We start from the raw sequence: 14,930 nt of genomic DNA, 5'->3' as shown, positions 1-14,930 counted from the left end.
GAAGGAAGGAGGGGAAGGAGGAAGGAAGGAGGAAGGAAGGATTAGACCTAGAACATTTCTGGCTTTCCAAAACATGACAACTTTATTATAAAAACAAAAGGTTTCATGGTATCTCAGTTCTTTCCCATAGTAGTGAGTCTATTATTCACTGCTGTGTTTGGGGTATGGATTTTTCCCCCACAGTTTGAGTTGCTGGAGGCTTGATGCCCAGTGAAATGTGGGTGAAAGGTAGTATAATCTTTAAGAGCTGGGGCTAAGCAGAAGATGATAAGGTCCTAGGGTGCTACCCTCAGAAGGGACCTGTGCTCTTCTAGCAGGAGTGTTTGCTTATTTTCACTGGAAGTATTTCAAAATAAGGTTGTTGCAAGAAGTCCTGCATATAATAACCAGACTTAAGCATTTTGTTATACTAAGACAAGAGACAAAGATACCTGTCATTAACCAAAGATGATCCTGAGTGGTAAGAAGTGAGATGTGTCTTACCACAGCTTAGAGGCAGAATCAAGGGCTTCCTCTCCCACCATGGCCCAGATCTAAAGTTATAGAGCAGGCTATACAACAGTTTTTTCTAGATAGAGGCCATTTACATAATCATTGAGGAAGCTAGACAGAAACTGTTTGTTAACAAGTACCACACAAAAGCCAAATCATGGGATTTTTTTATTATGAGACTGAGCTTATTTTTTTTTCATACTGCAGTCCAACATACTCTTGAGAACATATGCACAATGCTGCTGGTGGTGAGGCACCCACTGAAAACAACCAAAAACAAGGAAAGCCTCCAGGCTGTTTTGAGGACTAGGCTGTCCTCCATCATGCATTGCCATGAATGTGTTATATAGCTTTGTAGAAAAGCAAATCCTAAGCACAAGTGACTTGCTCATGGCATACACTAGTCGAAGACCATTTTATACAACTCCAATACATGCCTGGGGCCCTGCCTTCTCCCAGCTCTGTCATCTTACCCCCTGCTTCAAGCTTCATATTCATGCCAGTTTGTCCTGGCTGCTGCTACACACACACACACACACACACACACACACACACACACACACACACATTCCAACCTATCTTGTCAATGGTAGCTAGGGGCAAGGAAGAAGGAACTCACCAAGCAAACTTTCAAATATTTTGGCTGAGAGCAGATATGTGAAGGCAAGCACAGAGTCCCTGTGGGAGCCAGAAATCTTCCTCGCCATGGGTCAGAAGGATCCTGTGAAGAGATCTCCTTCCTCCCATACTTGGTGAGAATTTGCAGGGTGGTGATGTTCATTCCCCAGGATCGTGATGCTGATCAACCAAGATTTGTGGGTGCTATTTGTCTTGTTTCTAAGCCTGACAGAAACCAAGCAGGCTGCTTTTCTTTCTTCTTTACTATATAATAAGGGTAAAAGGATTTTTATTCATCATCTTCCATCTACCAGACAGTTCTATTTGTGTGTGTGTGTGTGTGTGTGTGTGTGCATGTGTGTGCGTGCGCACACTTGCTCACACCAGAACTGGAACTTGAACTCATGGCTCTCTGTTCTTACTTAGCTTTACATTCAAGATTGGCTCTCATTTGAGCCATACTTCCTCTTTTAGCTTTTTTTCTGGTTAAATGGAGATAAAAAAAAAAAGTCTCTCAGATTTGTCTGCCTGGACTGGCTTCCAACTTTAATCCTCAAATCTTAGTCTTCTGAATAGCTAGGAGTGTAGATGTGAGCCACTGTTATTCAGCCTGGGAGTCCTATTTTATGGTCGCTTCTCAGTTATGAAATGGCTCCCATTTCAAACATGAGAAAACTTAAATGTTAAAGCTTAACTTAAAGGCTTAAATGTTGTAGTTTGTAAACATATATTCCCCTAGGCACCAAGCTCCCCATATCTGTAGCCGGAGGAAACTATCCATGCATGCTCCTTGGCTTACGATGCTTCACATCGCAAGAAATGCTTCATAAGATGAAAAGACTGTGAGTTAAAGATGCATCGAGTCCCTCTTACCTATCTGACACCCCAGCTCAGCACCCTAGCACACTACAAAACACCAGTCACTTCCTGGAGATAATAGCATCTTAAGAAGAGATCATCCTGAATATCTTAGTTCCAGAAGGCTCCAAATTCAAATATCAGGTAGGTTCCTACCAGATGGTGATTGCTATCACACCATGGGAAAGCTGAAATATAGAATCAAAACATTAGAGACCTTGTGGACTTTTAAAGTTTTCTCCTCTTCCTTCCTATCCTTAGAACCTGAATCAAATTAAAGGAAATAAGAAAATAAAAGGAAAGGCTGCCTACTCTGTCCTCAAGATTCTGTCCCAAGCTTGGGAACAGCTCTTCTCTAGGAATTGTTGAATCTGCAAAATCCAGAAAGAGAGACAAGATCATGTACCATCATTCTGGGTGTGAGTCCTCTATGCTAAGAAGACCTCTGGTAAGTGTGCTTCCATTAACACCAAAAACACAAGGCTCACTTAGTATGTGTCGGGTGATATTTGAAATGCTGTACGTATGCTGGTTCGTTTTAGCCTTCACATAACTTGATCTCTACTTTCCAGAAAGGAAAACTGAGGCTCTGAGGGATTGGGGCATATGGACATCTGCCAGGTATGGTCTTGACTATAATTTATGCCTTTAGAATGGACAGCAATGAAGACAGGATCCATTCTGAAGCAGAAAATATAAGCCCAGAAAGATTCGTGAAGGAAAATCTAGCCTCCAAGACACACACACCAGAGATGTGAGAAATGAGGAGCTCAATGCTGACTCTTCTCTCAGCCCACAGTTGCCCTAGTGTCCTCCTACCACTCATGGTTAGGTTCTAGAATAGATGCTGAAGCTTGGTGGCATCCATTTGTCTTAAGGAAAATATTGCCATTTACACACAACTTCCCAGACACATTCAAATTCAAAGGAAACCCTGCATTTAGAAAGCATGGATGGAGACATCCAGTCACTGGGAAACACTCCCACTGTGTGCAGATGCTTCTCAGCTGCATATCCCCTCCCTTATTCATACACTCATTTTTTTCCCTATGGCATTTATTCCTGCAATGCAGTCATGTATTTTCTTGGAGCTATGATCCAAGATACTGGGTCCTAAGGTACAGATGCTGGGAGTGATCAGCTAGGAGAGAAACAAAGAGAACTACAAGGCAGCCTATCAGTAATGCTGATGTATGAATGGAAAAGGACCAAGTGTTTCTAGCATGAGCAGCATTTAGAATCTAATGCTGGCAACAAGAACACGTACAAAATTGAAGGGCCAACTGAAACGAGTGAGAAGTAAGATCTCGATTACAAATGCCACCAATGGCCCCAGCTGAAGGGATTTTGGCTAAACACTGCAAGAGGATTGACTACTTTTCACTCTGTCCTTTGGGTATTAGGCTATGTGAACTAAATTCCACACATATAACCCATAAATCATTTCACTTGGAGGCTAAGTCTTTGAAATAAAAATCATACTAAAGAAATTTAAGTACATAGAGCTCTCTGACAAACTCATTCTAAGAAAGGACAGTCCAGAGATAAAAGCCTACACAGGTGGACCAGGGGATCTGACCTTTATAACATACTTTCCCTTCACAAATTAGAGAATAGAATCCTTGCCTCATTAAGTCTCATGAGGCTTGAACAAGGAAAACAACATAAAGCACCCATCAATGTAATTGCATCAAATTGAGATCAGAAGGTTTAGCCACTTCCTTCACTCACAGCATTCTTAGAGGATTGAATAGAGAGGCCACCTATGAGAAATGAGTGACAAACAAGAGAAAAAAGGAAGAAGAGATGGAAAGAATGTGAAAGGATAGCTTGGAAAGGCACTCAAAAGCAAAGATGTTCCCTGAGCAGGTATCCTGGGCCTCAGCCACAGCCCTGCTCTGCCTGGTCCTTCAAGCCGCTCAGATAAGACAGAGGAAGTAAAAGACAGGGCAACATGGGGCAGGCCAGAAACCTGGGTGCTATTAGGTTGTTGTTCATCCAGAGAGACGAGGGAGGTCTCCCTGGTCTAAACACAATCTTAACATCGATCTGCCCACAATCAATGTGGTGATTCCATTTTTAAAATCAGATGCCCACTGTGGACATCCTTCCACCAATCAGCGGCTATGAGCTGACACCAAATTAACAACCAGCATTCACTGAGTAACCATCCAGACCTGGCACTTGCTTCATTAAAATCGAATATGAAGCTTTCAGCAACCTGCAGGAATATTGCCATCCCGATTTTCCAGCAAGAGGAGGCACAAATCAACTAGAGTCTTGCCTAGAGTCATTCACACCAGCCACTTCTATATACTGCTGTCACTAGCCAGACCTGGGCCCACTCTTCTCAATAACAGTGGATTCTCTCGTGTCTCTATCAACTCAAAAGTTAAAGTTAAGAAGAAAATACCAAAGGATTAGGAGTGAGCAGAGCCACTTACTCAGGTCTGCCCTCATTTTGGCCAAGTGCTGTGTCTATGTTTAGTTTATTTTAACATCTTTTGCTTATTTTATTTCATCTTTAAGATGGTGGCTTCCATTCATGTTTCACAATACAGTCTACAATTAATAAAATACTAAATACAAAGGTGCATAGATATGAGAGCTGCACCTCTCTCTGTTTTGTGTTGACAGAGATGATCTTTATATTTTAGTGATCTTCAAAGCATTTTTATTTCTAAAATAAAATATTTTAAATATATACATAGATGAATATATAATACTACATAGATACATGCATAAACAAGTGTATATATGTATATGTAAGATATAACTAAAAGATAATAATATATTTAAATATATTTGTCTTAAAGCACTCTCTTTCAATGTATATGTCCTCATGACATGATTTCTATAGTCTAGGATACCTCTGTCTCTGCCTCTCTCTCTCTTTCTCTCTCTTTCCCTCTCTTTCTGTAAGAACAACTGAAATCTTTCAGCAACTTTGCTAGAATATATTTTGGGGATTCTTATCTCTGTTGCCTGTGCCTAAATCTCAGCAAGGGGGAGAAATCCATGAAGTAAGAACCATGGCGCTGGATGCATTGATATTTCAGCAATTCTGGGCCAAGCAGCTCCTTCTGATTGGTGAGGAAGAAGCACTTCATGGATAAAGATCTGTGAGTTGTCAGCATGTACCCACAACCACAGGCCCCCTTCTGGATGACTCAAACCTTCTGCTGAACAGGCAGGACCGGACTGCTGCTCCCTGCTCAATGAGAGGGTGAGTTCAAAGCCCTGAGCTCAAAATATCATTGGATGGCAGAAAGTAGGGGTTGCTTTCAAGCTGCTTTCTAAATCTGGTCTCCGGGTTTCTCTGGTTTCACTTAGAGACCCAACAGAGCCCTGGCACACACTTAATACTCACTGTGCTGTGTGTGACCCGATGACCGCAGAATGGCATGTGGTCAACCTCACTGGAGCAACCACCGTGACCCCCTCCAGGGTCACAGAAGTGCCTCCAGAAGATAACTCTTCTCATTGGAGAATGGTAACTTTATTTTGGAAATGATCATTCTTTAGAAATGTCTATGCGGAAGCAATTAAGCTTTGAGAAAGGCAAGCAAATGTCGCTGGCAGTGAAACTGCAACCTGAAACCAAGCTGTGATTGGCTCTGGATGTGAGCTCTAGAGAAAACTCGGGCTGAGGTTGGATATTCCTTGAGCAGAGGGGCAGTTCAGAAAGGATTTGCATTGGTAATTCATAAACAGTTTCTTTTGGCAGGGATTTTTTTTTAGATCATATGATAATGTCCCTGATGGAGAAATAGTGTGTTCTGCGAAAAGTAAAGAAGTGACAGGCAATACTGTGCACATGGAAGCAGAGGCTGGCAAAGACTTTGTGGAAAATCTTGGTGGCTGTGCTGTCAAGTTCAAGGACATGTGCTACCTTGATGTTGGGCAAAATCAAAGAGGCCTGACTCTACATTGCTCTGGATCCACTGTCCTGTGGATATGATATCTGCTCCCCAGCCCTCCTCACCAAACACAGCTCCTGTTTTTCCCGGAGTTGAGGGTTTCAGTTACCTGAAAGTTTGCAAAATTATCCAAACAACCCATTTGCAACCTCCTTGCAAACCAGAATCACCTTGTCATCTTATCTGCCACAGCCCTGGGTATTTTCCTCTGTTCCCAAGTGCAACCATCGTGTGGCCCCATGAGCTTCACAGTGTTGTTTCACCTGGACTGTGAGTACATTCTCCATTCCTTTCAATTTCCTCTGTCTAGAGTCAGGTGTTGTATATTTGGCCGTCTCCATAACTCTAGGGTAGACTCTCTCATTTACCAGCAGCATGAGTAAGAGGTGATGAAAACAGCTAGTATATGTCCATTTTTATTTCTTATGGGACAGGGTTTTGAAAGGCCTTGTGCTTGCTAGGCAAGCACTGTACTACGCAGCCACTCCCACAGCTAATTCGGCTTTAATTATTTTGAGGATAAGATCTTGTATGTTTTGCTGTGGCAGTTTTGGACCATGATCCTTCTATTATACCCTTCCTGCATAGAAGGACCACAGATGCATACCACTATACTCAGTTACTCATTGAGATATGGTCTCACTAACATTTTACCCAGGGTAGACTTGTTTCTGTCTTTCTAGTAAACAGAATTACAGATGTGCGTTCATTCCCCGTCAAGTTTCTACATACATACTGTTTGATCTGAAAATTTCATTTCTAAGCAATTGCCCTGTATACAGTCCTGAAAAAAAGAGAAGCAGACAGAAACAAAACTATTCATCACAACATTATTTGTTTAGTGAAAACAATCTAAATAACCACTCACCAAGAAAACTGTTAAATAAATTATACGTAAGCTTAGTCTTAAAGTACTACACAACAGCAGAAAAAGACATAGACGTAATTGCAAGACTTGTTACATCTAAGCAATACCTATAATATAGTCTCCCAGTCACTGTAAGGACAATATTCAAGTATGGCTGGGATAGGTAAGGGTGTACATGACAAATCAGGGAGAGTAGATATCTACATAGATAGAAGTAGGACTCTTGAATGAAGGGTAAGGAGAGGGTAAGTGGAAACTTTTGTGCTTTATGGTATTTAGTTTTGTACTGCTTGCCTTTTTTTCAGTGAATCACATTCTTCTAGTTCATGTGGGGATATACATCTAAAAAATTAAAGTACATTAAAGTATACATAAATGTCTTAGAGACTAACAACTGATAAGTCGTAGTTATTCACAGAGCTGTGCAGAATATGATTTTGTTGTGAGTATTTCACAGCATCCTGGACTGTGGAGATCTCCTAAGCTTTGGTGTTCAGTGTTGACCTGGCCTGTCTGATCTCAGCTTTTCTCCAGAGGTCTCTTGAGCAAAAGTTTTCACTCACCTTTTTTTATTCCCTTTGCACTGAATGACATAGAGGATAATACTTTTCTATATTCCTCCATCACCTCTTTCCTGACCTGTCTCTTTTACTTATCTTCATTTTATACAGTGTCGTATCTATCTGTCTATCTGTCTATATGAAGTTGGGGTGAGGTCTAGTAAATTAGAGGAAATCAAAACACAAGTTGTGGAAGCTCAGAATGGTCTTTAGTCATCAGTTCTGCTAGCTAAGTGGAAAACAATTTAACTCAAAAAGGATATATGTTCTCTTCTCTTTCTATGAAGAAACTAGTGAGCCATTACACTATGCAGATCCTAAGGAAAGACAACTTAACTTGGGCAACACCCCGGCAGACTGAAGTCAACCATAACTTTGCATGAGCCAAATCGGACTTGCCTTCTCCAATACCCTAATGCCCATCTCTTGTCCTCAGCCCAGCTCCAGCCCCCTGAGCCCCTTGAAGATGGGTGACTGACAGCTCACCACACTGATGCCATCATTGAGAAGGGCCTCTCCGAAGATCATCATGTAGAGTTGCTCGTTCACGCGGGCCTCCTCAAATACGGCCAGCACAGCCACAGGGTCCACAGCTGAGATCAGGCTGCCGAACAGCAGATTCTGCAGCAGGCTGATGTCACCGAGGCCAAAGGCCTGGATCCGGCAGATGAAGTAGAGGGAGAGGCCGATGCCGAAGGCGTTGATCAGAGCCCCGAGGCCTGCCCACCATAGGATGGAGCCGATGTTCTCAAAGAAGGGACGAGTGGGCATGAAGTAGCCGCTCTCCAGCACAATGGGTGGAAGGAGATACAAGAAGTAGATGCTCGAGTCCATAACCGGGGGGGACTTGTGGTCAGTGCCGAAGATGATGCTGCCCACCAGAGCCCCCACGATGATGAGGAGACAGCTCTCTGGCATGAGGCCTGGCAGCCTGTGGTAAAGATGGAAGCCTGGGAAGAAAGAGGACTTTCAGTGTTTGCAGGTGTTCTGAAGTCTTCTTTGCATCCTAGGGATGGAAACTCAGTCTCACCGGTGCTAGGTAAGAGTTCCACCACTTGAGCCATGTTTCCCACCACCAGAAGTCTTTTTTTTTTAAATGTACTTCTATTGTTACTATTAAGGGGTTACTGTTTCAGGTTAGGAGCGTATTTCTTTTTTGGACAATGTTGCTCCTTCCTTCTCTCTCCTCCAGTGATCCCCCAAGAGAGATCTTTGGAAGGAAGGCAGAAAGGACTTTGGGCAAGTCTGCTGGGATCTGAGCCTCAGAGTCCCATCTGTAGAAAGAACTGGAAGTGTTGTGGGGGCTGTAAGGAAGCACTTGCATGCAACACGCTGGGTTCCCAGCACTTTCTAGAGCTATTCCCAGCCTCCTGTCCCCTCTTCTTTCTGCTTTCCTGTTTTCCCTAGTTTGCATGGACCTGGGGAAGTGTATGAGGGTAGAGAAGAGTGAAAGTTCTGCTCTCAAACAAAACCCGAAATCTCCCAGATAGCTCCTGGGGAATCTAACAATGTCTCCTGTACCTCAACTTACCTCATTTCCCTCTTCACCAGGCAGATATATACCAAAGGTAAAGCTCCCTACTTAACCAATGCCATTGCTACCTGGTCAGTCACTGAAGGAAAGACTTGCCATTCCTTTGCTCCTTCATGCAGTCAGCTACAGATGCCTTGGAGCTACCCCCAAATCCCAAACCTGCTCTCTACTGCTGTAGTTGCTGCCTTTTGTTTTTAGGGTCTCTTTAATTCTCATGCTGATTATTAGTTTGTCCTAATGACCTGCTACCCTTTAGGTTTTAAATGTGCCTCCAAAGCCTGTATGTTAAAGGCTTGGATGGCTCCAGAATTAGCGGAACCCTTAAGAAGTGGAATCTGCCAATGGAGTAACATTTAACTTAGAGCTTAATGAAAGCTGGAACATGCGTTGTCATGGGAAGGGTGAGTTCAAGAGGAAAGGAGCAGACAAATGGAGAAAGGGAAGGTGGACAAATACAGGCATAATATTCAATCTAAGTTTATGAACAGATAACTTGAGGGGAGGGGTGGAGTTGGGAGAGATGGGGGAAAATGCTGAAAGGGTGATGTTGATATTCACAAACAGACATGGTGAATGGGAAACCCTATGTATCAGTAAAGAATAATTTTTAAAAGTCTCCTCCGACAAAAATTATTTTTAACATCGAAACAGAAAAGAAATGGAATCGAGTGGGAGGTCTTTAAGTTATTCCTCTATCTTCAGCTTCTCAGTAAGGAAGTGACAACTTTGTTGCACCCCATATTTCTGACATGGTGCATTGCTCAGCACGGGTCCAAAAGCAAGAGGGAGAGTTAGTCATGAACTGGAGCTTCCCAAACTGTGAAACACAATAGTCTTTTCCTCTTGCCAAGTTAATTACTTCTTTTTAAAAAGTGTATTTTATTGTAAAGATGCTATACAGAGGGGTTACAGTTGCCTGAGTAAGGTAATGAGAGCATTTCTTTTTTTTTTTTGGTCCGGTCGTGGGGCCTGAACTCTGGGCCTGGGCGCTGTCCCTCAGCTCTTCAGCTCAAGGCTAGCACTCTACCACTTGAGCCACAGCACCACTTTGGGCTTTTTTTCTTTTTGCTTATGTGGTGCTGAGGAATCGAACCCAGGGCCTCAGGCATGCAAGGCAAGCGCTCTACCACTGAGCCACCTTCCCAGCCCCATGAGTGCATTTCTTGTCAAGCATTGTTACCCCCTCCTTTGTTGTTCTCCCATGAAATCCCTTCCCTCCCCCCTCCCTCACTCCTCTTTCCCCACTGAATTGAAAAGTTCATTTCCAATATACTGTCTTGTGGGTATAATCGTTGCAATTGGTCAGCCTGTGTCCTTGTTTCAATGTTTTGTTATTCCCCTTCCCCTCCCCAAATTAGATCAATGTATACATCTTGTATACAAGATGCAGGGTACCAAAATCAAGTATAGTGACAACAGGGGATATACCATAGGGGGAAGAATATACAAAGGAAACAAAAAAAATCACATGGTACATTAACAACAACGACAAAGAAAGACCTCTTGTGATAAGTTAATTATTTCAAACATTTTGTTATAGTGGTGGAAGATGATTAATTCTCACCCTCAATGCCACAGGCCATTCTGTACAGCCAGATGAGTTTTCTGCATCATTTACATTGATTTTCACACTCCCCTCTTGGCATGAAAAGCATCTCATGGATTTTAAACTAAAACTACTTGCTTAGCCTCCCTCTACAAGGACTAATCTTCTGTTATGTACTGGTGGACTAATCTTCTGTTATGTACTGGTAAACTATGCCACTTCCAGTGTTGACACAGTTTTAGTAATAAGACATACATAACAAGAGCTACAACATTACACATAAAGAAATAGTTGCATGCACATTGATATACTAATATACTGTAAGAGCTCAGGTCTTAGTGCATCCACCAGGAGGTTCTTTCCATGTCTGTCTTCCACACAATCTCCCTGATTTGTATACAGAGCCAATTAAATTCCTTTCCACTCAGGTCCCTTTTATTAATCTTCTATTATCATTGCTTAAACTGTTCTTTTTCCTGGTCTTTAATTCTGATCAGACTTGGAGGCTAAACTTCATTCATCTTGTCCTATGGCAATGGTAAATGTTTCTCCAAAATACTAGGCAATTTAATTAGACAGTCACTTTGTAATAATAATGATATTTATCTACAATTTTTGAGCATGACTTACTTCTATCAACCTATAATTTTCTCAGACTCAGACCAAATGATTTGACTTTTACATTTCTCCAAATGCTTAGCCTAGTGTCTTATCTGCAAGAACCAAGTCTACTAAATATCTAGAATAATCTATAAGTATGGAAATGAATGAGTGAATGGGTTAAATGTTCATTGGGGACATTTGACATGTGAGAAAAATGAAGGAATCATTGGAAAATGATATCTACTTACATAGTTAGAACAGAATGAGAGACCTGTTAGATGACAACTTTAATGAGAAGACAGAGCAGCTAGGTACCAGTGGATCACATCTGTACTCATTGCTACTCAGGAAGCTGAGATCGAAGGATCATGTCCTGGAGACTCAGGAGGCTGAGATCTAAGGAACATAGTTTGAAACCAGCCTGGGCAGGAAAGTTTATGAGACTCTTATGTCCAATTAACCAAGGTAAATGTGTAGCTCAAGTGGTCATGTGCCAGCCTTGAGCAAACAGTAAAAACAAAATACAAAACAAAATTTAAAAACACTAAGGAACAGTGCCTAGATCCTGAGTTCAAACCTCAGTATTGGCACAAAAAAGAAAACTTGCCCAGTTCTTGACAATCATTGAGGAAATTTACTTGGCTGAAACACTTTTTGAATTGGGAGAAGTATTAGAGAATGATTTAGATGATGATTTTTGTGCCAAATATTGCAGGATCCTGAATTCAAAATTAAGGAAAGTAGGCTTTCTCCCATAGGCCAAAAGAAGCCAGTGAATGTTTTTTTTAAGGCTTCAGCATCCAAAGAGGATATGCATTTCCCTGACCACAGTATTAAACATCTGTATTATATACAGGCACATTAGTTCAGGGAATATAATTATCAACAAGGGACCTCCCTTCCCCACACATACACTCCTAACTTAATCTCATTGGCCTTCACGTCAATCTAAAGGTGGGAGAGCCCATACTGTAACTTTTCTCAGGCTCTATGGCTCTTCAGTCTGGTTCTAATTCCAGGAATCTGGGTTCCTGAAATGGACACAATGTTCTACTGCCTACAGTTGAAACTGTACAGTCAAAGCAGCAAAAGTGTCTCTCTTTTCCAAAGTGTCTCTCTTTTCATGAGAGACACCTGAGTCAGCCACTTCAAGATGTTATGGATGGGACTGGGAAGGTGGCTCGGTGGTAGAGCGCTTGCCTTGCATGCCTGAGGCCCTGGGTTCGATTCCTCAGCGCCACATAAGCAAAAAAAAAAAAGCCAGAAGTGGCGCTGTGGCTCAAGTGGTGGAGTGCTAGCCTTGAGCTGAAGAGCTGAGGGACAGCGCTCAGGCCCAGAGTTCAGGCCCTACGACCGGACCCCCCCAAAAAAAAGATGTTATAGTTTTAGTTATGCCTGAAATTGAAATGAATCCATATAATAAAGTTCTTTAAAAAAAAGCCAACCTACAATTCTATTCTTCCAAATAATTTAAGGAACATTTTTTTTCCACAATGTCTCAAGAAATGAATCTAAAATAAAAGTTAGCCCACCAAGTGTGAAGTGACCTTTTATTACTTTGGTTGTATACCAGCTTTATTTATAAATTCATAGGTGTTTTTAATGGATTCTAGAATATTTTGATGTGTTTCTGTCAGAAGGCCTAGGTTCTAGGTTAACCCATCTTCCACACTGAACTAAGTCCTTTAAGGTCAGGCGCCAGTTCGTTTCCACATACATGTGGGTACGTAGTAAATGTGCTTTGGTTGAAGGAGGAATAAAATAATGAATAATTGTTCATTGTGTCCTTATTCAGGTTTCATAGTATAATCTAAAAAGAATATGCATTTCTTAAGCATTAAACATTGGAAGTTGTTATTGTTTTTATGTGCTTGGTGAATGAGCCACCATAAATAAAACCAGCCTAGTACTGAACACACACTGTGTACCTATGCCTCTTTTTCTCCTCACTCCAACATTCCTATGGAAAACAGTCGATATCTAGATTCCTAAAGCCTAGAAAATGTGAAATCATACCTGAATAAGCATGGTCCAGCTGGTAATTTATTTAGGTATTTTTTCTTTCTAAAGTATGTTGAACTGTATCAATACGAAAATCAAAATCACTTTAAGCCAATGGTCCCATGAGCAACAATGCTCTTATAACTTCCTTCACTTTATATACACAGCACGTCAGAATCATGAGCTGTTTATGCTACGATAAAACCAAGATGAAATGGGCCATTTCTTCATTGAGAAAACTGCCAGTGGGTAGCCAATCAGTTACATCTAGTTTCCTGATCCCCAAATTAACTATCCAGCCAGTGCTAGAAAGGAAGGAAGGGAAGATGGGGCAGGGACCATGGAGACAAATGTTTACAAAGGAGCACCAACATACCACAGAAGACCACCTGGAATATTTTCAGGATAAACATGGCTTCACAAGATGTTAAATTTCTGAACTGAGACAGTTTTCAACTTAGAAAGCTAGTTTTACTCCAACACTTGTTTAAAATAACTTCAGATGCTTTGTACAACTTAATTGTTTTAAGAGTTGCAAGAGAGTTCTTCAAACTGACAATTCCTATTGAATCTTCACACTTCATTAGCTCAAAGTGAATAGCTGTTATAAATAAGCACTTAATGAGAACACCTTCACAGACAGATAAAAACATACAGAAGTTAACCACACATGGCTCAACCCACATTTTACATTTATCCTAGTGTTCTCTGTGTATATATGTTTCCAGCACCTATGCCCACAAAAGCTTTATTTGTATCTTATATATTGCATATAAATCATAAATTATATCTACATTTATAAATCTACATATATATGCATAAATATGCATACATACAATACACTAAGATATATATACATATTCTGGATATTCTACTTCAATAAATCAATCTACATACTCAAATAATATCAAATTTAGAGGGATGATAAAGAATATACTATGCTTAGTAATTTAGATAATTATATAGATTTTTTTCACTTTGGAATAAGCTGACTTTAAGGAAACAGTAAGTTGCAACTGGGAATTAAATAATCACAGAGTGTGAACCACCACTTTGGATTTAGGCATAAGGAACCCTGAGTTAGAAGTTAATCCATTGCCACGAACTCACCTTATTACATAAGTAAACCAGAATTGCCCCATTAGCTCTACTTGAATTGGGTGTAAACTGTCTTGGAGGACCAGGACTGCAAGAGACCTGTGTTAGTCTCGTTCCTTGTTTTCTGTCCATTTGTAAAGGATGACATTCATGAAATAAACATCGATGAATCCCATTACCCAGCTAAGCATGCAGAATATTTTACAGAAGAAAATTATGAGGTTTCTGAAATTTCCATCCTGTACCACTCCAAGGTCTTTTGTGATTCCCCTTCCATATTATTTTTTTTTTCAAACAAAGAACCTAAAACTTTACATGACAATGTCACATGGCTGTCATGCTGAAAGGACAAGAAATCAAAACAGCCCAGAAGTATGTTTTTAAATATCAAACCACAATCTCAAAGCATTTAATAGCTGTGACTTCCTATTGATTTAGGGGGATTTTTTTCATATCATAGTGGTAACAATGACAATCCATTTAGAGCATTGTTTATAAGAATTCTCACATATGTTACCCAATGTGAGGGAAACAACAACAACAACAACGTTCCAAACCAGGCATTGGAAGACTTACCGATTTTGGCAAGGGATGCTAAAAGTATCCAAAGGGTGACCTCATATGGAATTTGCACATGGTCATAATCCAGTTCAAAAACAGATATCCTTTCACCTGGCTCTGAGCTAGAAGCCGCGAACCAAGCACCAGGTACTTGCTGGCCAGAGGAATTTGTGGATTCATTCAAGTCAGAAGATACTTCGGAACATGCAAGGACCAGCAGCAATAGCAATGATTTCCAATAATGAAGAGGCACAAATACCTGGAGATCCAT

General features: G+C 41.0%; 1 protein-coding gene across 1 annotated transcript in view; it reads right to left on the bottom strand.

Annotated features, from left to right (window-relative positions):
• Slc9a4 (solute carrier family 9, subfamily A (NHE4, cation proton antiporter 4), member 4) overlaps positions 1 to 14,930 on the bottom strand; it is a 54,857-nt gene extending 39,927 nt beyond the window's left edge. Inside the window, exons 1-2 of the mRNA XM_013019777.1 lie at positions 14,675 to 14,930; positions 7,803 to 8,266 (exon numbers count right to left, since the gene is read on the bottom strand). Of these exons, the coding sequence (XP_012875231.1) occupies positions 7,803 to 8,266; positions 14,675 to 14,930 (720 nt within the window). The remainder of the gene's footprint in view (positions 1 to 7,802; positions 8,267 to 14,674) is intronic.

This window comes from Dipodomys ordii, unplaced genomic scaffold (genome assembly GCF_000151885.1).
Source record: "Dipodomys ordii isolate 6190 unplaced genomic scaffold, Dord_2.0 Scaffold47, whole genome shotgun sequence".
Lineage (NCBI taxonomy): Eukaryota > Metazoa > Chordata > Mammalia > Rodentia > Heteromyidae > Dipodomys > Dipodomys ordii.
Note: the sequence above shows the minus strand (reverse complement) of the source record. Positions and strands in the feature narration are given on the sequence as shown.